The following is a 24,122-nucleotide window of genomic DNA, read 5'->3' on the forward strand; positions in this document are numbered from 1 at the left end:
TGCTGTGTTTTTTATTCATGTAAGAATATTGTATACAAAACGAAACACCGCACGAATGTTCAACATTTCCTCATATAAAAAGTACATTATAAAAATGTTCTATCCTAAATAAAAAAATTTTTAAGAAAAATACTTTGGAAAACTTTACTGCATGCTTTATTATTATTTTATTCCATGTGCAATTAAATGTTTTAATAAGTTGTTGGTCATACTGGCGTATTATGGAGAAAAACAAAATGTTCGTCTTGCAAATAGCCAGTGGGCAGTAAAGTGCCTTGGGTCATGTACAGACCAAAGTCTGTTTGAGAAAATAGAAAAATCTCAAAGCAGCAGGAGTCGTGGATTAAGCTGCCGTATGCAGTCAATCTGATAAAAAGCTGGGCTGCAATTACACTTTCAGATATGTTGAGACTATCAATGTAGAGCTGTTATTTAGATAAAGGATACAATTAATTTCAGTATGATTTTTTTAAAAGTTGCCAGAACTCATTACTTTAGAGATTATGCATCAAGACGAACCAAAATAAAATGAGACAAATCTATGGGACTATTTTTTTCCAGTATCAAAATGATTAAAAAAGAATAGGCTTTACGCTCTCTGGCGATAATGCAGGTGTTAAGATGTTCAAACACCAAATAGACACCTATTGCCTTGCAATAGATGTTCAAGGCAATAGGTATATATTTGGTGTTAGAACATCTTAACACATGGATTCTTTCCGGATAGGGCAAAGCCAATAGTTTTTTCATCAAAATTAGACATCTTTAAATATTTGTTTTTGGCTTTAAACTGCCTTCTATCTAGCTTAGTTGCTGAATAGTTTTATGAGCATAGTAAAAGGACGTGGTACTCGACAGTAGTGGACAAATAACAACATGGCCATGAGTGTTGTGTCTACAAGGCATTGCATGACACGCAGTTTAAAGTTGTATAAACTACAGAAGTAGAAGCACTCTGTTGAATTGTCTATCGCCCACAAACATTTGGAAACTTCAAATGTTTCCACTTGCAGACGTGCCATATATTTCAATGTATTATTGTAATATCCTCTTCGACATTTACCTTCCGAGATGCAAGGATATGTATTCACTTATAAGTAGAGAACATGAAGCAACCAGCACTAATGCCCAGCACTGATTGAAAATATCCTGGTGATTATATTTACATCTTTGAAGAATGTGAGAAAATGAATAAAGCTATTTTCAACTCGTTTTAACACCATTCTCAGTTGTAATGGCTTCCCAGATGTGGTGTAGAGAGGATTGACGGCCGAATGACATCCACCCCCTTCATGGGATTCTGTGACAGCATCAGCCACCAGACTCAAAACATTGATTTCTTCAACGCTACTGTGGTTATGGGGAGAAAAGTGAAATTTTAACACCTTGGAGTAAGTTAGCTTTGTGCTGCCAACGATGACAAAGCCGAAATCGTCAGGTTTTGGAACAAGTAAACCTTTCCAGATTACAGATCAAAAGCATTAATTTCAGAGTTGTTGGCACCATTGCTCAAATCTACATTCGGATTGTTGCTGGCTCAGTACCTCGATACATTTCAAGATACAATAAAATACAAAGCGAGCAATCTTTATATTAACTTAAAAGTTATGCATACGTGAAATTGAATATTGTTTTGTGAAATTGAATATTGTATGCATAACTTAAAAGTTATGCATACGTGAAATTGAATATTGTTTTGTGAATAATCTTTTATAACCAACAATCTCACAAATTATACGGATGAAGCATCAATGTATACTAAGTTAAGCGGAAGTTGTTCTGTAAGAATAAACTGTAAACTTAATTAACCCTGATCCCTCTACTATTAGATAATGGCCTCCCTACACTGACGCCATGCCTAACGGTCTTGTGGTGCCACAATCCATCTTGCTTATGCACGTGAACTGGTTATATCATTCCATTTCCACAGTGTTGTCCCCTTTGGGAGTGTTACCTCCTCTTACCTGCCATTCCATGACCAGGCGCATTTGTTAGCTACTATCCCTTCTAGCGATGTCCTGCTCAAACCCACTTATTTCCCTTTACAGTCATTCTGATGACCCCAATTTAAATGTCCTCTCTAACCCACATGCTCCTCTTTCTGTTTCTCAGCGTAATTCCCAGAGTGTTTTTCTCCATGATTTTTGTATACTTTCAGAACGTGATTCACGTCTCTGATCCATCTCTCATAGCAGACAATATTCACTGCTTGGAAATGTTCCTCTTCAGAGACACATTGGTATTTTATATTCTTAGGTTTTTTCCGTAAAGTCACGTAGGTAAAACATCAAAATTAATGAAAATAAAATAAAACAAAAATCACGACGTTTCGGAGGCAACACAAGTCTCCGTCATCAGGTGGGACCGTCACAGCCGAATTAGCTGCATCAACTTGATGCAGCGTCGTGATTTTTGTTTTATTTTATTTTATTTTCATTAATTTTGATGTTTTACCTACGTGACTTTACCGAAAAAACCTAAGAATATGAATCCTTGCAGTCACGAAAGCTTCAAATCTAGAATTGGTATTTTACTTTTCATTATCAAAGTTTATTGTTCAAAAGTCTCGCGTCCTACTCTGTATCCATCATTGTGATCCCGATATGCCTTAAATATTGCCCTAGGTATATATTTAGTGTTTTAGTGTTCTCGTTCCAACAATGATTTTCCTTTGTATAGCAAACCAATTCTACGTGACTCTTGTTTTGCACACATTTATTTTTATTTCTTAATTTCCCTTGCTTGTTATCATGGATACATCATCAGAAAATCTAAAATCGCTAATATCTTTTTCTATTCAGTTTTTTTTTATTTTAAATATATTTAGGTTTGTATGTGCTTTTCAATTTTCATAACACATATTCTCATGTTGCTATGAATAGCCTTTGTGAGTTTCTCTACATCTGTGACTTCGAGCACCATCTGTTCCTTCACCCTCCCAGCTGACTCCATAACTGACTGGTGGATCGCTATGATTTTAGGTCACCATTCATGGGGGGTCATTAGACTATACTTCACCATACTGGTCACTGGGGGATTGGTAAAGATACCTACCTGAGCCAAGAATGCACCACGACCATGCAGGCAGCCTCGCATTATACTAAGCTCTAATTAGTAAGACGGGGATTACATATATTTATTAATCGCATGATGATGCAAATGTGCAGAAGATATTTTTAAAATACTGATTACAACTTATCCAAGCAAAGTTTAAGAGTCGAAAAAAGAATGTAAATTAAAACCCGTTGAAATGTTCATGTGACGAGCACTACACAAGTATTTATTGTACCAACATTGACATGACAGCCTTCAAAATCAAGGCTATGCAATACCATCAGCACACAAGTTGCAGCTTTCCATTTGTCATTTTAATTCGTTCATGCTTTGGGCAGCCAATTTAAGCAGTGGGGACATGCTAGGCACTGTAGAGAACAATAATTTGCCACGTTTTTACTGTCATCTCTGGAATACTTTGTTCATTTAAAGGTGATCAATTTTTACATGTCAAAACATTCTAAATTGGCTATTGCACTGCATCCAACAATCTATTTTCCCCAAGGCATGTTTTCTAAGTGCAAACTATTGAGCTGACACATTTTAGTTTGCGCATGTAACTTTATAAATTATCCATATCAAATTTGCATTCAGATCAATATGTTACATGCATGAAGTGCAATGTGAAAAACACATGTAAGTGATGCTACATGTGAAAAACACCTTAAAATACTGCAATTACTGAGATGAACATCATCATAAGTTTGTAGAATTTATAATTTTGAATATACCAAAATATAGACAATGATCACACACAAGAGCATTGTTCTCATAAGTTCTATATCTTGGCAAATAAGTGGTTGGGACATTGTGTTAAATCACCCAAAGATATTTAAAGAGTAAAAACAGTGCTGAGGAGAGCCTTCTGAAATATGTCCTGTCCTTGCTAATTATTAGGGTGAAAATGTATACATTTGTCAGCAAGCCATCAATGATACTAATTGAAACTAATTGAGCCATATAAATTAAAGCAATTGCCATTATTTATCAAGACTTGTTATTTGCCTTATCTACAATGACTTATATCAATTGACACAATGGAATGATGATAAATAATATTTCGCAGAGTTGCATCATTCTCTGTCGCTGATTATTGTATGTGGAGTGTCGTATATCAGGTCAGATACAAATATATTTCATAGGCAGATCGAGAACTGCGTGAAGGATTAAGTTGTTTACTTGCATCACTATGAGAGAGCATTTTGATTTAAAGCTTTCGTGACTGCAGGGATTAATATTATTGGTTCTTTCGGTAAAGTCACGTAGAAGGGTAATAATAAAATAATACAAATATAAAACAATACAATTCTCACGACGTTTCAATTGCAACACAAGCAATCATCATCAGGTGTGAAATCCACAGCAAGAAAATTTGAAAAAATAAATTCTTGCTGTGGATTTCACACCTGATGATGATGACTTGTGTTGTAGTCGAAACGTCGTGAGAATTTGTATTGTTTTATATTTTTATTATTTTATTATTTCCCTTCTACGTGACTTTACCGAAAGAACCAAGAATATGAGAGAACATGTTTGGGGTCAAGAGGAAATGCGTTCTCTTGTTTTTGTGTATTCTTCCAATTTACTTTCAGTCGACCCAGATGGATTAATGAATGAATGTTGGTTGAATTTACAATGAGTGTAATAAAATTAGATGGCAAACCGTATTTAATACCACAACGAATGTTTTTTTTTTATCATGAGAGAAGGAACCATTTGCCATGCCTAAAATCACATTTATCTTGTGCATTTCAAATGCCATGGAACCTTGGGGAAGCCTTTACAATCATCTAGATTTTAGGGCACGGCTATTCCCATGGTTGTAAACCTGGTAAATGTTATGGTGATAGTAATAATAATAAGGTGGAAGTAGGTGCCATCGGTGAAGGTCATGGTGCAATCAGAGTGAGTTAACTTGAATTCGACTGACCTTTCCAATTTTGCCTGCAACACTACATGTTGTCTTAAAACTTTCGTGACTGCAGGAATTCATATTCTTGGTTCTTTCCGCAAAGTCACGTATATAGAAAATAAAAATAATAAAATAAATTTATATTTCGAATTAAAAATACATTTCAAATAAAAGCAAAAAACCCACGACGTTTTGATCACAACACAAGCGGTCTTCATCAGGCGGAGAGAAAAGAAGACCGCTTGTGTTGCGATCAAAACGTCATGGGATTTTTGCTTGTATTTTCAATTTATTTCAATTTTTTATTAAAATTTGTAATTTCATTTTATCATTTTTATTTTATTTTCTATCTACGTGACTTTACCGAAAGAACCAAGAATACACTACATGTTGTTTTTATCACTTAAAAAAACATCACTCTTAAAAACAAGCAATATCATGATGGTGTGGAAATTTAAAGCCCTATAATAGCAATGTAAAATATTGTAACAAAGATACGATAGCTTTAACAGCATCTGAGGTGTGAGTCACAGCGAATGTGATAACAAACACTCTGCATCCATATTCTAGCCATCAGAATGTGAAATCAAAAATACTGTGGGTTAAATATGCATGTTGAATTTATGTCGCACCGTACGTATACAACCGTGCTAATCAGAGGTGTGGATTAAGATGGCTTGGATTTACTTTTGAGGGTCAGAGTATGATATGTTTCTGGAGAATTGGCCTTATTCCAACAAGTATATTTCTTAAAATGTTGCTTGTCAATGGCATTTAATGGTTGTGTTCGTGAAGAAGCTCAGTTCATAAGTGTCTGAGTGAGGCAGTTTTACCTCCAGGTCAATCATCTCCCGAGGGTCTGGTGCAGGGGGATCGGAGTGGCTGTCGACCACCTGGATCTCTGCCTGCTTCATCTCCTTCTCCAGAAAGCCTGCATCAGGAAGGGACATGATTTACTTTACATGGTATGGCCACATTAGGCAAATACATTTTAAAAGACATGGTTGCATTAACAACTGAGGTGAAACGAAATGCAAACCGCCAATGTAATGAAGTTAAATTGGTGGTAATGTTTTTTGATTATACACATTCAGGAAAAGTAAATTCTTCACTAATTACCACTTAAGTGTATTGAATTTTCTCTTCATATGCATTGATTTGTGCCACCATATTTATATCGATCCATAGCAAAGGCTAAATATTTGCCAACATTAATTGCGGCTATGTGCATGCAAGAGTGTACCACAAACACGTTTACTTGAAAAAAACACGTAACAAAGTATTTTTGCAGAAATAATGCACGCTTTGAAACGCGAATAATTTTGTATAAATTGCGTACATTTTCCATACTTTTTCAAACCTATTTGGACAAAGTAGGGCCGAGAGATGTAATACATAAAAGTTAAATAAGACAGAAAAAGATTCTTGCTCTGAATTGTGACCCAAAATCGTAACATTTAATGATATAACTTGGGGGTTTGAACAGGATGTGTGCGTATACTGTACATCTGAAAGAAAAAATATAAAAGTAAAACATTCTGGTAAAGTTGTTTTCCAATAATTTGAGCATGGGGTGGTGGTCAACGCCTGTTTACATCCCTGAACCAGTGGTGGAAATTCCATATTCCTATGATGAGGGAAAGTTTTTCCATGGGATTTCCACTGTTGACTTCTCCACAATAATGGGCTGAGTAAACTGGGGGATAATGGGTTGAGGAAACTCTGGACCAGGATTTGAACTTGCAACCTTCCGAATGCAAACACTTTACCTTCCACCACCCCCACCAAATTACATACACACAGCATGTGTATAACATACACAAAAACACATCAATCAAATTTACAAAGTCCAAATCCCCCTAAGCTAAACTCTTGTGTTGGTTAAACTGCTGCTAACAAGTGTCTATGAGGTATTGTCTCTTAAAAAAGTTATGAGGCCAGAACCACTCTAGGTGCCTTTTGTCTCCTTGTTATAGAGAAGAAGAAAAGGCCTATTTCTGTGGACACAAATTAAGCACACTTTTGCAGGCACTTACATAAGCTATGTTACCTCCGAGGTGCCAGCAGGATGCAAATGTCAATTAAAGTAATGTGCATGCCCTCCAATCATATTGATACATGTGTAGTGACGTAGAATGGGTAACTAGGGCGCATAGCACTGGTTGCTGGCAGAAAGGGGGGGTCTGAGGGTGTAGCAGCCCGGTCTGCCGGCAGGGCATGTGATAGGCTGGGGAAAGGGATGTTGGGCAAAGGTGATGGAGGGGACACGTGAGGTGAAGCCAGGAACCTTCTGGTAGGTTCCAGAAGGGGGCGTGGCCGAGGGCAGAGCCAGGCCCCGCTGGGGGAATAAAAGGGAGGTCCCGACTCAGGGTCGGGGCTGTCGTCTGGAATGGAACCTGTCATGCTACCAAATCTTCGTCCCCGTCTTCATTCTCCCCTTCACCTCCTCGGCGTTGTTGGTCAGGCAGTGTGCGATCTGTCCTGACCATAGCATAGTTAGCCCCTGTAACTGTGATGGCTAGAATAAACGAGAGTGCCTCCTACTATTCGTGTATCTGCAGTGATTCACTACACATGTGTATATCCAACATTTTGCTTCAGCTCACAGCTAGCATACATTATAGATAGCCACAAACATACTATTCCCTATTTAGCCATGTGCACTAGCAGACAAGTAATGTTAGCAAGCACCTAATAAAGCCAGCACACCACATGCCGAGGTGGTGTCACAATATCATGACTAACCACCTCTCTCTTCCAGTTGTGATACAATTCACAAAATCAGATATTTGTTTTAGGATATAATTATCTCGGGTAGGCCCTAATAAGTTTCAGATTACAATTGCTATTGGCATTGCACATGATCAATACATAGAATCAAATCTGGATTGGTGGGATTGTAGCTCAGGGTGATAATAATTAGGGTGATATCAGGGTGATGTAATCACTATGCCAACGCCATGACACGTAACTACCGATACCCTGAATGATACGTAACTCAAAGGAAATTTTCTGACTAAAGAGGTTACTTGTGCTCAAGCTGCTTAAAACATTCGTTTTACTCATGACAGTACTGAATGTCCCCACTCTCATTACTTGTGGCTTATAAAACCATTTGTGAAGAGATTCATTTTCAGTGAAGGAATAAACATATCTTCATATAGTCGTGTCATGTTCTCTCAGATGTGCATTACATCCTATAATTTGTATCCCCTTATACCATCACTTTCAGTGCTTGCATGTGGCAGAACTGCATTAACGTGCCACATGCAGCACGTGCAATTTTCTGTGCTTTATGTCGCCACTTATATTAATCATCACATTTTTAAATGTGGTGGTTATAAATTCACGTTTTGAATATCATAAGCGGGTTCACCTTCCATTCAAAAGATAGCACAGGAGGGGATATTATTTTGAAATCAGTGTGGACCTATTTAGTGGCTCTTTATCAGTGCAAAACAGAAGGTGTTAAAGTTTTGCTCATGCTTCTATCCTAACGTTTGTATTCGTATATCGCAAGGCCGTAGCCATGGAGTCAACATTGGGGGGGACCAAATCTTCCAGGGGGTCTGGGGTTCCCCTCCCCAAAAAAGAAATCTAAATTTAAAAACGAATTTCCTTCCTAAAATATAAAAAAATCACTAACACATGGGATGGACTTTTTTAATTTTTTACAATAATGTCTAATCGTGTATTGTATTACATTGCTGTTTTTTATTTTTTTACCTTTTCTTGTTTCATTGTATGTAATGACAGAGATTAGGGATTAATAAAGTACAACCATAACCACAATCATATAAACAGACGTCTATGCATTGTTATATGAAGACAAGTCCAGATATTGTGGCCAACGTTTAGCAAATTGTTGTTTTTATTTACACATGTACAAGTAAACTTGGGTGGTCAGCAGAGGCGTTTGCTCTGCTCTCCTCTCCTCTACAGCCCTCTCTCCTCCTCTCCTCTGGTCCTATATTCTCCTCTGTTCTCCAGTCATCTCTTATCTTCTCCCCTGCTCTGCAGTAATTTCTGCTCCTTTCCTCTGCTCTCCTATCCTCTCATCTCCTCTCCAGGCAATGACAAGTGCTTTGACTTGCCATTCTTCAAGCTAAGAATCCCAAGGCCTTGCTGTGCTTATCGTTGACACCAATAGAAGACTGGAATATTCCTTCAAGGTCCAGTTTCTCTTGGTGCACGTGACACATGGCCACATTTTTCAGCCTTGTTTGACTCATCGAAGATCTAAGCCATGCCTTAAGCCTCCTCAGGGCACTAAAACTCCTCTTAGTCTCGACAGAGGAGGTAGGGACGACCAGCAGAAGCCTTGCTAAAGCTTCCACCAGACTGATGAGACATCTCACCTCTGGCACCATTTCCCTAATAATGCTAACAACATCTGAGCTCGTTTGATATGTGTAATTAGCCCCAGGCATGGCCAGCTGCACCTGCAGTAGTCTTGAATTCAAATCAGGAGACTCGCCTACCACCTTGTCCATGTCTCCACGTAGCAGCACATTTACAAGCTGCTGCAGCTTGTGGAATCCAGCTTGATCAAACCTCTATGAATTGAGTATTCACTGTGTCCAAGCGTTGCAGAATTGGGCTCTGTACAAAGACTGGGCATCCGAATGGATATGGGCTGCAGCCTGACAAGTGTAACGCTTTGTAGATTTGCGGACATGAGGCATCTGAATAGGTTGTAGGTCCAACTTTGTTGCCATAGCAGTATCTTGTGCAAACAAGACATCAACGTGCTCCTCCGGTCGACAGCCTCCAACATGCCTGAAACAGTCTGTTTCCTAAGCTGCAGGGAGGTGTTCAGGCTCTCCAAATCCCCCATCAGGTCTTCAGCCATTACATGGCCGAGCATAGTGTTCCCTTTTAGAAATGTTCCATGAAGACCATTGGCCTTAGTTGAAGTGTCAGATGAGCTGCATGATGCCATTTCCTCAAGGGCTGTCAGCACTGACTCATACTGGCTGAGAACTGAGCAGATGGCAAGGGTGCGAACAGTCCACCTGGTGGGACAGTAAGGTTTGAACGAGGTGAAACCATGCTCTGATTTTGCGATTTCCTGAAAAATCACCTTGAACTTGCCAGATTGATTAAAGAAGCCCTTCAATTCATGCACCAAACCCATTGATGATCTTACTAGTGGGTAACTAAGTTAACGCTGTGTAGACCACAGTGACACAATAGAAACAGAGGACCCATTTTTAAGGAGGGGCTGTAATGGAGTCAAGTATAATTTTTAAACCATTTCTGCTGAAAGTAGAGTGTCCTATTTGATAGGGTTTGACTCGGTATGACATTAACATTTGGCTTATTTGGGCGAGGTCCAAGCTCCTCCCCTCCCTCTCCTTTACCTCCATCTTCGCTTGCCTGTCTGCTCTCTCTTTCTCTGTCTGTCATTGTCTCAAACTCACTCTCCCTGCTTGATTGTATTATCTGAAATACACATGAGAAGCCATACTTAGAGGAATATCTCAGCTTAAATTAACATGAGGATTAGACTGTTGTGATGCCATTTTTCGGTTTTAACCATCAATATTTGCTCCTTTTCTCACTCAACTCCATGTCACCTGCTCTCCCTGCCCTGTCGGCATCCTCATGCTCTCTCTCTCTCTCTTTACTCTGAATGCACCAGAGTGAACATGAAATGAATATTATCAGTAAAGAAGTGGTGTTTCTTGTCATGATGTTAAGGAATGGATTAATAAGCATGTCTGATCTGAATGGCAATGATTATATCGAGAAACATTTACTCATCTCTTGTACAACTGTATACTTTTATCATCTGACTGGTACTCATTTTCTCACTGCTCTCAACTTACGTTTCTTCTTTTCTGAGGCTGCCCAAAAAACTGACGAATGTCACTGCCACCCTTTCTCTTGCTCATGAGTCATGATGACACACTGTGAATGAAAGCTGACTAATAAAACTGCTTGCACTTTAATCAAAGAAACACTAAGCACGTACTGTACAGCTATACACTATACTATACGAGTATGCAATAAATGAAGCTACTACTGTCTACAAATATTACACATGCAGCGCAACATAAATGATTGACACTTTACTCAGACTTCTCGTGGGCTTTCTGACAAATATAACGTAATTAAGACATTACGTTAGTTGAATACGCCCGTGAGCGCCACTGTTGGTCACTGGGTGAATGTGTGGCTAATTAACTTTCCAAGCAACTTACTTAGCTATGATAGCTAACGTTAGTGATGGTTGATTGATTAGCAATCGCAAATTGGCCCGTTTTCACCAAAAACGTTTGATTCCACTCGACAGTGAGATAGCCTACGTAACACTCATATTACATTATAGTTTTCCACTTTTTAATACATTTGAAAGTAATGAAATGGAGAGACAGGACAGTGTTTGACATTGATTGTACCTACCCACAACAGACGAGCAACGGCTTCTGCTGGGGCACGGCAACACCACGTGGACAACCCACACTCAGAACTGCAGTCCACCATAATACTAGAACCGGTGTAATGATAATGTAAATTTATTAAGTTTAGTTATTATTATAATTACATTTGCTAATGATTATTTCGGACGGCCGTGCTTGGTTGCCTGTCGTAGCATAGCAATACAATTTAAAAAATATATTTTTATATAAATATATTGGGGGGGGGGGGCATTTTTAGCATATTTCAACCAGGTAGGGTGTTGACTATTGTGTTAGCCGACTCTCTGTGTTGTATTGCATTATATTTCTAAGTTTACTAGATTTGTTTTTTCATTCATTCTTACCTGATGACGGTGTCTTGTGTTGCAATCGAAACGTCGTATTCTATTATTTAATTTGTTTTCTTTCTACGTGACTTTACCGAAAGAACCAAAGAGTAATTCCTGCAGTCACGCAAGCGTCAAATCAAGTATAAAATGATGCCTTTTCACAATGTTACACTTGTGTGCTAAATGGGACATTTTAAGCCTAAAGTGCTCTAATTGCTATCCAACATTGATTCTTTCATATTTAATTAGAAGATTCCCCTCAAGTTTTGTTTATGCGTAGGCACCAATAAAATAGTTAAGAAAGTGTGCATCACAATGAGCTGAACTTCAATACTGAATAAATGTCAAAATGCTTATAGATGTAGATTTTTTTGTAAACATCCCCTGAGCAAACACATTAATGGACTAGAGTCACTAGACAGAAAGCAGCCGATACAATGATTTACTATCGGCGCTCAAACAAAGTCAGAAGTAAATAAGTGTGGAGGGTTTTGTTCACGTTAGCCACAACTATTTGGCCATTTCCCCCTTTTTCTTCCTTTTAAAAGGCAACATAAGTAACCATGTTCGTCACGATTACGGATAGCTTCACGTTTCTGGGAAAAGGCATGTTATATTCAACCCCTGCACAAGGTTTCTGTACATAGCCTGGATTTGCAGAGCGGCTAGTGAAACAGGATGACAACAGTCGTGCTGATAATTGTAATTATAAAATTGCATTTAATATGCTAATGAGCAAAAACACTACTTTCTACTCCAGCAGGCCCTGCAATCGGAGAGTTTTTTCCCGTGATAAGAGGCGGCATAATTTTGGTGATATACATGCTCAACGGCCATGTCGAGCATATGTTAATACAAATGCAATACTCATGTACAGTACAAAGCACCAAGAAAAATCGGCGTTATTGCTTGTGTAGATGTAGATGAGAACGTTCTAGGCTCAAGCAAGCATCGGACGATGCCCATCTCTCTAGGTGGCCATGAGACACCGGTGGAATTTCCACATTCCTGTGGCCAGAGCCCGTCTATCCATATGAAAAGTACTGTTAACTTCCTGATAAATGATTGTCACGTAATATTGTTGATGGATATGAATGTGCTTTAATACAGGCATAAGCATTTTACTAGAGGTAATTCAGTTTAACTGACATGCACACCGATAATCTACTGGGTTACAAATCTTCATGTTAAAATTCAAATATGCATAAGCATTTTCCCTAAGCAGCTGCTATAAATTGACCAACTGTATTTTTAACCAGCAGAAATTATAATCTCACCCAATATCCTGGAATATTTAATGTTGCAGCTCATGCTGGTTATTGTGTTATACAGAGATTGCTAAACAGCCATGGCATTTCCTCTAATTACGCAACCTCGCAGTCAATATTTAAAAAGCATCCTAATACTACAAATGGGTTGTCATTTGAAAGTTAGGGGAAAAAACTGGCATATTAATGGAACAAGTCAATGGTTTTGCACATACATGAAACTGAAAGCATCATCACCATCCCAGCATGAAACTGTTTGAGTACATCTGATACATGTCATTTTATGAGAATTTCTCCCTTATTTAAAAAAAATTGGATAATGTTTTTTCTATCTGAATTAGTCCTAATTGTTTGACACACTAAGCCTGAGTAAAATCTTCTTAATGATTATTTTAATGGTCAACCACATATTAAAATTACTTGACTTGTACATCCGAAATCATGCAATTTCCCACCAGTATCCACAAGGTCAATCACTGAGTAACATCTACATAGCATGCTTCTGAATGTGAGATCAATACAGAAAATACACAACCTCAGAGTGTACAACCAGACCTGAAGACACTTTTGCATCAACATGTGTGTCTACTTGTATCACCATGACAACCACAGAATGTGCTGCCTATTTGGAAGACACCCAAATTGGATTTGTCAGAGTTTAAATTGAGTGCGACAAATTGCTCAGTGAATGTGTGTGAGGCTGTGTGTTTGTATCACACACAAGAGGAGCGGTAGTGTAGCGGTTAGCGCACTGCGCTAAGAACCCAAAGACCCGAGTTCGATTTCCGCCCACGGCCAACACCAGTGACGATTATCTGAACCGGTCCTGGGTCTCCCCTAGGTCGACTCAGCCTCACATGAGTATCTGGTGCAGTATGTAAACATCGCCACTGGGGAGACAAAGGCGGCCGGGCGTGTTGCTGGCCACCCACTCCCTCGTGTGTTGTTCCGGCCTTCATAGGTGCTCGCTAACAGCACTTGCCCCAACAGTCTGTTAAGGCTATACGGGGGAACTTTGTCTTTTGGTATTACACAGCAAAAAAGCATTGCATCTCCTACTAAAGCGTTAACCACGAAAAGAAGTGATTGTAGACGTTTTGTGTGCCATGCACAGAAGAGTCCATCATTGCAAATTTAATACTGTGTCACAGCAAGACTGTGCATACATCCATTAAGACAAATAACTGAAATCATAATTTAAGAAATTTAAATTCATCAATGTGCTAAAAAAAACTGTGGTCATCCATCAAGTTTGGATACACATTTCGAGCATTGAAGAGATTGCATTAAACTATTGTGAACAGCCCATGGCCAAATTACCCCGAATGTACCTTATCCCTTCAGATCTCTTGGCCCATGGCACTAAGTCATTTTGACCAGGCAGATACAGTAATGGCATGGGCCTTCATACCTCTTAGAAAAAAAAAGTAAGTTCAAAACAAGGTTTGCGGCTCTGCTCCTTCATTCACGTGCTGGGACATACACTGGAACCTACTGATAGGTTTCCATATCTGAGTCGTGACGTAGTTTCCTCCGTGTACTGTTCCACCGTGGTCCATCAACACATCAGCATTGCATCTTCCATCATGGCACAACTCAGTCATGTATGGAAGCAAAAACGGCTGAGCCTAGCAACTTAACGTTGCACTGAAAACACCTGCATTGTTTCCGTGATGTTGTATGGGAAGGAAACCTGTATTATGCTGAAAACTCACTCAGACACCATACGGGCTTTCCATATGCAATGCCAGTATTGCATCTTTGGCATTCACTGTTTCGTTTTTGTACGCAACAAGATGATGGCTGAGCACGCCGGCCTGATAGCCGCGAGGTGGCTGGCTCTGTTTGGACTTGTCAGACGGATGTCTGTCATCACATCGCCTCGTGCCTCTCTCGACCGTCTGTTGTTGCTACCCGACAATTGCACAAGACCTGGGGAGTCGCGAATGGACAAAAAACTGGCGGCGGCAGGTCGAGACAGATTTTGCAGCCTCGATTGAGGGCGCTTGGAAGGCTGCGGTGGATCGGTCAACACGGAGGGCGCTCTAACGACGTGCCGGTCAAGCGTATCAGTGAGTGAGTGAGAGCCAATGGTTCTCAGTGGTCGACATAGTCCACAGTTGGGTACATCACTCAACAATCTGATAGTCGGATGGACTGGGGTGAAAATGAGTGAAGGTCGAGATGTTGAAGAGTAGAGCAGTCACGGTTTGTGGCTCCACAGAATGCCCACTTGGACGCTACGTCAGTCCCGACTGCGCGATTTCCCCTCGTTACACTTGAGTGGCACAGCTGTTCACATTATAATTACAAAGTAGGGAGCTAATCCTATTTGTTTCAACAAACCTTTAGTCATGCACTGTGTACATGTGGTGATTTTCAATTAATGCCTCTGTTCTATTGCCGATCACAACACCCACCACACGTTGTGAGTTGGTGTTTTATTTCTCGGCCGACGCCTCTTGCGATTTGCAATGCACATCTGGCATAATTGCTGTTTCAGAAGCAAATGACGTTGTTGGATTGGATGGCAGACTATATTTCTATGGATGGATAGTTGTGTGTGCTCAGCACATGCTACTGAAACTGTATATTCCCTTCAGCAGTTCATCCTCTGCATTAATCCAGTACCAAATCGTGCTTTGTGCAGCCATATGGCTCTGTAAAAACTACAGTACATGCGCATTCCATAAAGCATGTAAAATCACGTCAACACATGCAGCTGGTCCATAGGTAAATATTATTCAAGTGTATTCTACTATCTGAAGACTGCTAAAACCATGGGTACAATAGCGATTGTTGAAGCTTGCTCATTATCAATCACAAGAGCTAATTATTCATAAATAAAATACTAACATTATAAATGCATAATATTAAAATAAACATGGTTAATCAATGCATTAATTAATATTTACTGTACCTACAACAAAAATCTTATCTTAGGATAAAACGATAACTGGCTTAAGGGGTTGATGGAGAAGTTGAGAGGAGAAAATTGATATTTTTTGGAAGGAGATACTTTCTTGTTTTAATTCGCAAGCATACCTGCTAACCCCTTATCAGTGCCTACCTTATTACAGACCCAATTAGACCGTATTGGTCACCCAACGTTCATCCTACAAAGTCCCATCACAAGGGAGAAACACATACAATTTTTTTTGCCGTATTGAAATGGCTGTACGCCGTATGGATTTGAAAACTCAATTTCCCTGTACAAGAATACAGGTAAACTGTATGGGTTGACAGATATGCATAATTATTGATTGAATTAAAGTTTGAAGTCAAAATACACCAAGAATTCAAAAGAGATGTTTCCACTTCAAAGCCCTGCAGACACTGAATGTGATGTAAACAATGCCCCCAAACGCTCATGAATGGACATCGCTGATTGGCTGAGGCTTGGTCAGACCACTTTGGAGCTCGCCGATTGGCCGAAATTGGCGGTCGCGTTCTCGTCATAAGCCCATCGTTAACAGGGAAATGGTCGGTAAGCGAACACATTGGGCTCTATCGAGGCCCGTCATGAAGCCATTAGTCATTAACAGGGGTGGTCGTTAAGAGGGGTTTTACTATACGCATATCAAACAATTTATTCATATACAGTATATTTACATTTCGTCAGCAAGTATGGTTCTTGTGTAATTGGACCATGAAACGCAGTCATTTATTTATTCATGACACGATCTTCAAATAAAACACGATGAGATCTGAATCATCCAACTCCTCATAGATTTTCACTTATCAACATGAATTTACAGCTCTATACAGATTTAAGCAGATTACATTTTCATAACCATCCAAACCAACGTTTGCACCCACTGCTTAAAATTAATATTGACTGGTATCTGCATCTTCAAATATAACTCCTAAATGCCATCTTTCACAATGGATTTAGAATTTGCGTTGTCACCGTGGAACAATAACAGGTATTTTGAGATAGAGGATTTAGCTTCTTTAGCCTGCTAGAGGATTAATATTCGACAGGAATATAATCTGTGCTGCATCCACACAGAACTAAAACGAAAAATGTATGTCAATGATGAATTTACTTGGGATTATAGCTCCCAGGGGTGTGTGCTGTTGTGTTTATGATTGGAACTGTACATCTGTTTTATTTCGGCTATACGTAGGGCAATAGTTTGGTTTAAGGTTAAATTGTATTTTTGTAATGTAAATTACTTGTGACATTCCATTGTTCTACCACAGCAACCACCTACTGTGTGTTAAGAGGGTACCATATCGCTTGGTTGCTGTGGCCCTACATGTCAGACATTGTGCTGTAACTTTTATCTGTCATAACCAAAGGCATTCAGTATAAGGCCCCAGGCGTCCACATACTTATCACATAAACACGAACTCCTATGAAAATTGGTGTTTGCCATATTTGAGCAACCTGCACAAAAAGTGTCAGGGGCACTCGACACTGAACTCTGTAAACAAAACCATTACAATTGAGCTCCAGCACTGACCAGCACAAGTCATGAACAACATTAAGAAAAAAAATCAAATCAAAGGTTGGCTTTTGAAGCACTTTAAGTTTGGAACAATCTTTCCAAAATGTCAAATGCTCCCTATCAATTCCAATATGCTGTTTAACTGTCTGACAGCACCTGTCCATGATAGGAAGAGAGATGTGTTTGCCCCTTGCAGAAAAAAACTCTTTATGTGTTCACACCATTTGGCCTGGAAGAATTTTTGTATAGTGCCTTGTGAAATGTGCCGCAATCTTGTCATCACGCCTAGATTGCCTCAATGACTTTTAGGGACTTCTATCGACTCCTACAAATAACACAAGTTATTGAACGAAAGAGAAATGTCCAAAAACGAGTTTGATCATCCGATACCTTTTGATATAACTTGATTTATCTTTACAAAGCCATTTTTTTTTATTTTAGCAATGCTAAAAGTAATCTGGCCATAGTATTATAAAAAATTACGACGTTATAATACAGTATAGATAGACACAGCACTTTGAAACAATTTAAAGTAATACATAGCACTGTGTTGCATTAACAATGACTAAAGAAAGAAAATAATTTGACCTTTTAACGTGAATATTGTCCTCCATTTCATGAGTATTTAATCCCCATAGTATACATTATTAAACAAGCTCCTGTAGTTAGTATGAATTAGGTCATTACAATTATTCTCCAAATTAATGCAAGAGCGGGCAAGAAATTCTTCCTTGCCCAAGTAATTTTAATTCCCTTGTCCTTTTTGCAAACTTCTGTGCATTATAAATGCTGATCATGCACTTTTCACGGAGGCAGGCATTACATTTAAGAAGTATTGCTTGTCATTGCTCGGCACACACCTCCCAGGAGCTTGAATAATATATTCGAAGAGAGCCCCATTTGCAACCTCTATTCTGGCCCTTGAAACTTTAAGCAACCACAGATGCATGATGATTACAACAAATTAACCTTGTGACATGAGGTTGTTTTCTGCAGAGAAGCGTGAGTCGAGTACAATATTCAGAAGTGCAGAAAAATCTCAAATGTAAACAAAACTGTAGAAGTGCAAGCACTCACGGAGCTTGCGTTCCATCTCGTCACATCGCCGCACATCGTTCACAAATCTGCGCTGGAAGGTGTTGACTCCTGGGTTCAGCTGCACATGGGGGGAGAGAGAGAGGTGGAGGCATCATGAGAGAGGGTGAGAAAAGGAGAGAGTGAGATAGATTAAAGAGACATGATGGACATAAGGATGGAAGGGCACACAGCAAGACAGAGGTGGACAGAGGCAAACCTCCATTTAGTTGCAAATCAAAAAAAGAGATAGGAGATTTCACACCATACACATGCACTAAGTGTTGAATTCACACATGCTGGAAGCCAGAATGGCACACTTCACTGCTCTCTCAAATGACATCTCTGCTTAAGGTCTCCAAGCTGCATCACAGTAGTACAGACGCAGTGTCATTCGTTTGTCAGTCGCGAGAGATTGACTGCGATTTGAGCATTCAGAGGCAGCATTTTAAAAAAGTCTGATACTTTGTGACACTCAAGTTTTTCAGCACAAGTAATGGTGTCAGGCCTGGCTAGACTGTGTTTACACATCTTGAAAGACCTCCTATGAAGGACAAGCCATAAATGTCTTATATGGCCCAAAGAATGACGATGAAGTCACGCATGGCTGATCTTTCATATTTTGGAAAGACAGTAAAGGGTCCTATACCCGGACGCTGGCTCAATGAACAACTAATTCTATTTTCCAAGTGCTGTAAATGAGATGTTGCTGTTATATAAAATTGATAACTTGTAAAATATGTGTAAGAGATTCTTAAATAAAGTTTATTTTTGCTAAATAAATAACATAAATAAACCAGTTAATTTAAACGTGATAATTTATGACAGTTACCCTTTGACAATACCAAGGCCAAAGATGTTATTAACGTTATGGCACTATTATTTGCTAACATTTCATGATGCTTTCACAATTTACAAGGAATACTTAAATAGTCTGAGTCAGTGCCATAAACAGGATCATGCCAAGTGCCATCTCAACAATTATCAAGCCATGGTTGTGAAACCAGGCCACGTCAACAGCTGGTCAGGTTCTATAGATCAGCACTGGGAATCATGGCCAAAATGATCATCCCATCATATCTCATCTCACAATTTCTAAGACACTGCCAAGAAGCACATGTTTCATGTTGAAATAAAACTACCTTCAATCACGTATTATGCGTGCTCCCTTGTGCAACATTTTTTCAAGATTGTGAAACTACTGTACCTTGTTAATACTGCAGCGCGATGTGACTGTCATACAAAGGTGAACACCAGCGTCACAGAACTGCAAGGGGGTGGCACAGTTGAGGTTTTGAAACCATGGATCCAGATTTCTGGCGTCTTGATTTTTGTGTGTGTGTGGAAATGACAGCCGCTTTTTTACGTGGTAAATTCTGCATTTTTCGATTCATGTGTAACTGATTTCACACCACTACCCTTGCCACAATTGCAGAATGGCCCAAAACGGGCAAGGTTAGGCTCGGGCCAATGATGGCTTTGTGCAAGGAGTGCTGAAAGGGAATGGCAGTCCATTCTACATAAATTCACGTGTGTTTGATGCATTTAGTATTTTGACACAAAATATGGAGCTGAATTGTATTGCTCTAAACTTTGCAGAAAAGTGGTGGCATCAACGCACACACATGACAAATAATAAAAATGTGATGATTAAAGACCGAAAAAGATGATGATGGTGTTTTTATTGTTGCTGATTGTTGACAATGCTCCGGCTGCTGCTGATGATGATGATAAAAAATTAAGATAAAGAACGTGGAAGAGGTCGTGAGTCCTAAGACCCATTTTTTTGAGTGTTTAGAGTGTGGGAGGAAACTGGAGTATGTAGAGAGCCCACACTGAGAAGGGATAACACTCAAATATCAACACCGATTAAACAATCCACTGCGCTGTCTTCTCCTGGCCATCGTCTCCTAGTTATTTTCTCCTGGCCGTCTCCACTGATGGCCCCACATCATCTGAAACATCAAAGGTAACTGAGTCTTAATTTGGTGCCTTTTTTCGTGTGCACTTTGGAGGTATAGTTGTTGGTGGCTAGTGGCTCATCACACGATAGGGGTTGGTGTGGGTTAATATATTCAGGGTTGGTGAATCATCAGTTTTAGAAGCAACAGCATCATCATTATATTCATAATAGTTTCCACCCATTATCATCAATCAACATTTATTATAATCGTAATATTATCATATTTATGTTTCGAAACATTATCACTGTTATTAGTATGACTGTTATCATCATATAATGATATTCAACCTCATCATTATCCTCATCATTGTTGTTATTTTTCGATTTAAAGCTTTCGTGACTGCAGGGATTCAACTTCTTGGTTCTTTTGGTAACGTCACGTAGAAGGGAAATAATAAAATAATGAAAATAAAACATAAAATACAATTCTCACGACGTTTCGGCCACAACGCAAGCAGCCGTCCTAAGCCACCCACGATTAGCACAGTTGGCGACATAAGGTGTGACAGACGTTCAACATTCATTCGTCATACACATTAGCCTGTGATTCCTGTCTGCACTCGTCCAGATGCTGCTTGGCTATGGTGTACAGTGCAAAATGGGGCTTTAGAATTTCCAGCTGATGGCTGACTTCTACAAAAGTGTGAAAACCAACTCTACATGAATCATGCCCCATGCTGAAGATTATTTCTTACATCTAACAAATTACTGTGTTTAATCGTATCAATTTCATTTAATTTCCACGAATAACAATTACTTTTTTCCCAACTGCCTGGATATTTGCAGATGGATTAATATTCCTCAATTGCTAAGTAATGACCACACAGCAATTTAGTTATCCTTTAACATAAAGACAGGTCTGGCCTATATAACAAGGGGTCAGTGTTGGAAGTCCAATTGGAGTACTGTTAAGGTCAACGTTTGAAGAACAGGTTTAGGCATTTCCGGAGTTGAGGTTGGATATTCCTGTAAATTAACTTCAATGGGCGTAGTTTTGGGGTGACTGCCTATGAGTGCTTCACTTATAAACAAACCTGTGCAGTCACTTGTATAGAAATGTTCCACGGTGAATTATGACACAGAACTCTTTCTTAAAAATAAGAATTGCACTGTGAAGGTGAACCCCCTCCCTCCCTAGTCCCCCACCATGCAGTTTCAAGCAAACATTATTCAATAAAAAAACACATTAAAATAATAATTTAAAAAACTGCCACTAATAACAGTAAGAAATAACCCCACAATGATGGTTAATGTATTACAGCTGAATGTTTTTCTTGTTTAGAAGGACATTCATAAATAATATGGTGAGTCTGCTTATTACTGTATTATTAAGGCCAATCACATGTGTGAACACCTATCTCCAGCTACCTGGGTGTAAAGGATATTTAATGGAAAGTGTCGTCCTTGAGAAGAGAAATTGGCCTTGGTCTTTCAACTTAATGTTTATTATTATTATTGATGATTCCAGAGATTTTCACAGCATTGCCTGTAAGCCAAGGTGTACTGTTGTCATATCCAAATTAAGCACCAGCAATTAACTGCAAATCACTTATAAATTAGATGTTAAATTTAGCTTTGTTTTGACGTCGGTGCTTGAATAACACAGAGCTAGGTTAATGTGTGTTCATATTCTCATTCTTGTTTCTCTACATTGGGCTGCATTCTCCTGTACAATCTTAGAACTTAAAAAATGACCTCAATCGTTTTACTTCTGAAATCAATGTTTATTATTTTAGTCGTTGTAGTTTCTCTCTTTTAGTTGACATGCATTACAGTGTAAATAAGGATAAGACTAATTAATTTGGTTGCTCAAGTTTTCTTTACTTAACCAGGTGAGGAACTCAAGAAACCAGGTGTGTCTCATTTGCAAGAGTGACCTGGTTGACCAAAATTACACGAACCCACCATGGGTGATCAAATGGAATGTATATTACACTCTTCAGTTTCACACTTTAATGCTACTGTTAGTGGCATATCATGAATATCTTTAACACTGCAGTAGGAGTAATGGCTTCACATTACTCTCGGTATCCAATTTTCATCATGCAAATTAGAACCTGCTCTCGTTTGCCTCTTTATGTTATAATGTTTATTCCATCCCACCTTCGATTCAGTAAGTACCATAGTAGGCATACATATTGTGACATGTTTTCCGGATATGTCCCCTTAATATTTTTTGGGTTTTGGACAATTCTTGTATGTGTCTGTTGTTCTGTTAACCCAAATTGCCTTCTTCTTTGTAAAACTCTTCAGTTATTTCCTGCGGTTAATTTTCATTGATTGTTGTAATGTTGTTCATTGGTTGTTATAAAAAGTCATGAAGCAAATCTGAGGCCATTAAAACTTTCTCCATTTATGAGTATTCATAAATTCTCTATCATTCCACAATTTACGTATTTTATTTCTATGTAAGCATTTTGTAAATACGGGTGTTCAATTTATTTCAACAGCTGATACCAGGTCATTGAAGATTTCCACATTTATTCTATCTGGTCTGTAAGGTTTCCTATTTTTTTAAATGAAAATTTCAGTGGTTACTTCTTCAAGCATAATATCCAAAATATTATCCTCATTTGAAAATATATTTTTCTTGGGGTTTATGATATTTATTGTGTATTTGCTATAGAGACCTGCATAAAATTCCGCCACTGGTTTTATGATTTTGTCTCTATCATTCGTTATGGTTTCATCTTGCTCTCGAAGGGGCTACCAATTGTGATTTACAATTCATAAATTAACTTTTTGCTGCTTTTGTGCTCCCATTCTTTATTATGAGGTCTTCAATCACTTTTATGTTGTGTTCACAGATTTCTACTCTCAATATTTTCCCAATGGTTTTACAATGTCCTGTGGTGTACTCTGTCTTTTGTTGTGCCACCTGAAACAAGAACCACAATTTACTGATGAATAAAACAACTAGACTCATGAACAAGTTATTGGGCAATTAAGAGAACATATTATTACGTATTATTATCATTATGTTTACCCAGGAATGTCTCACTGACTCTTTCAGGAGGGTCCTGTCAAGTTATCGCAGGAAGAGGCCATGTCACTTAGTGTGATCCCAATTGAGTAATTTGTAGGTAATCACGTAGCATTGGGATGTTTGGCCAATACCCGCTACTATTGTTTGTTTGTATTTAGACAATAAGCAACTCCAGCAATGCCCCCACTTAGAGGAGTGACAAGCATGTATTGCATGTCAGTAACCTCAGAATAGATAACCTATCCTGGGCCACATCGCTTCCACGCTCTCTACTCTTAGTTATCATTTGTAATTTTATTCTGTAATTTAATTACGATACTAGCCAATAGAATAAGTGTAAAAGTCAAGGCCTTATTAAAGCAATTTGCATTTCAATGTATGCCCCCCCCCGCTCCCCAAATAACTGTAAAGCAACAATGTCCAGAGGTGACACAGGATCAATGTTGACCTCTTGTCTATAATGAGCTAATGACGATAACCAAATATTAAATCGACTGCAATGAAGATCTTCCTTCAATGCAATGCAGTGCCCTGCTCGGAACCTTGACAGGATTAGATGTGGTGGTTTTCTGTTTAATACGCTGGAAATATGTGTTCATACCAGACAGTGGGAACGAACTGCATTGTGCCACATTCTAAACACCTTTTATATGTGAA

General features: G+C 38.8%; 1 protein-coding gene across 1 annotated transcript in view; it reads right to left on the reverse strand.

Moving 5' to 3' along the window:
- Positions 1-24,122, reverse strand: part of LOC144728592 (V-type proton ATPase 116 kDa subunit a 1-like) — a 219,928-nt gene that overhangs the window by 188,176 nt on the left and 7,630 nt on the right. The window contains exons 2-3 of the mRNA XM_078608129.1: positions 18,520-18,598; positions 5,800-5,897 (exon numbers count right to left, since the gene is read on the reverse strand). Of these exons, the coding sequence (XP_078464255.1) occupies positions 5,800-5,897; positions 18,520-18,598 (177 nt within the window). The remainder of the gene's footprint in view (positions 1-5,799; positions 5,898-18,519; positions 18,599-24,122) is intronic.

This window comes from Lampetra planeri, chromosome 2 (assembly GCF_965212315.1).
Source record: "Lampetra planeri chromosome 2, kcLamPlan1.2.h2, whole genome shotgun sequence".
Taxonomy (NCBI): Eukaryota; Metazoa; Chordata; class Hyperoartia; order Petromyzontiformes; family Petromyzontidae; genus Lampetra; species Lampetra planeri.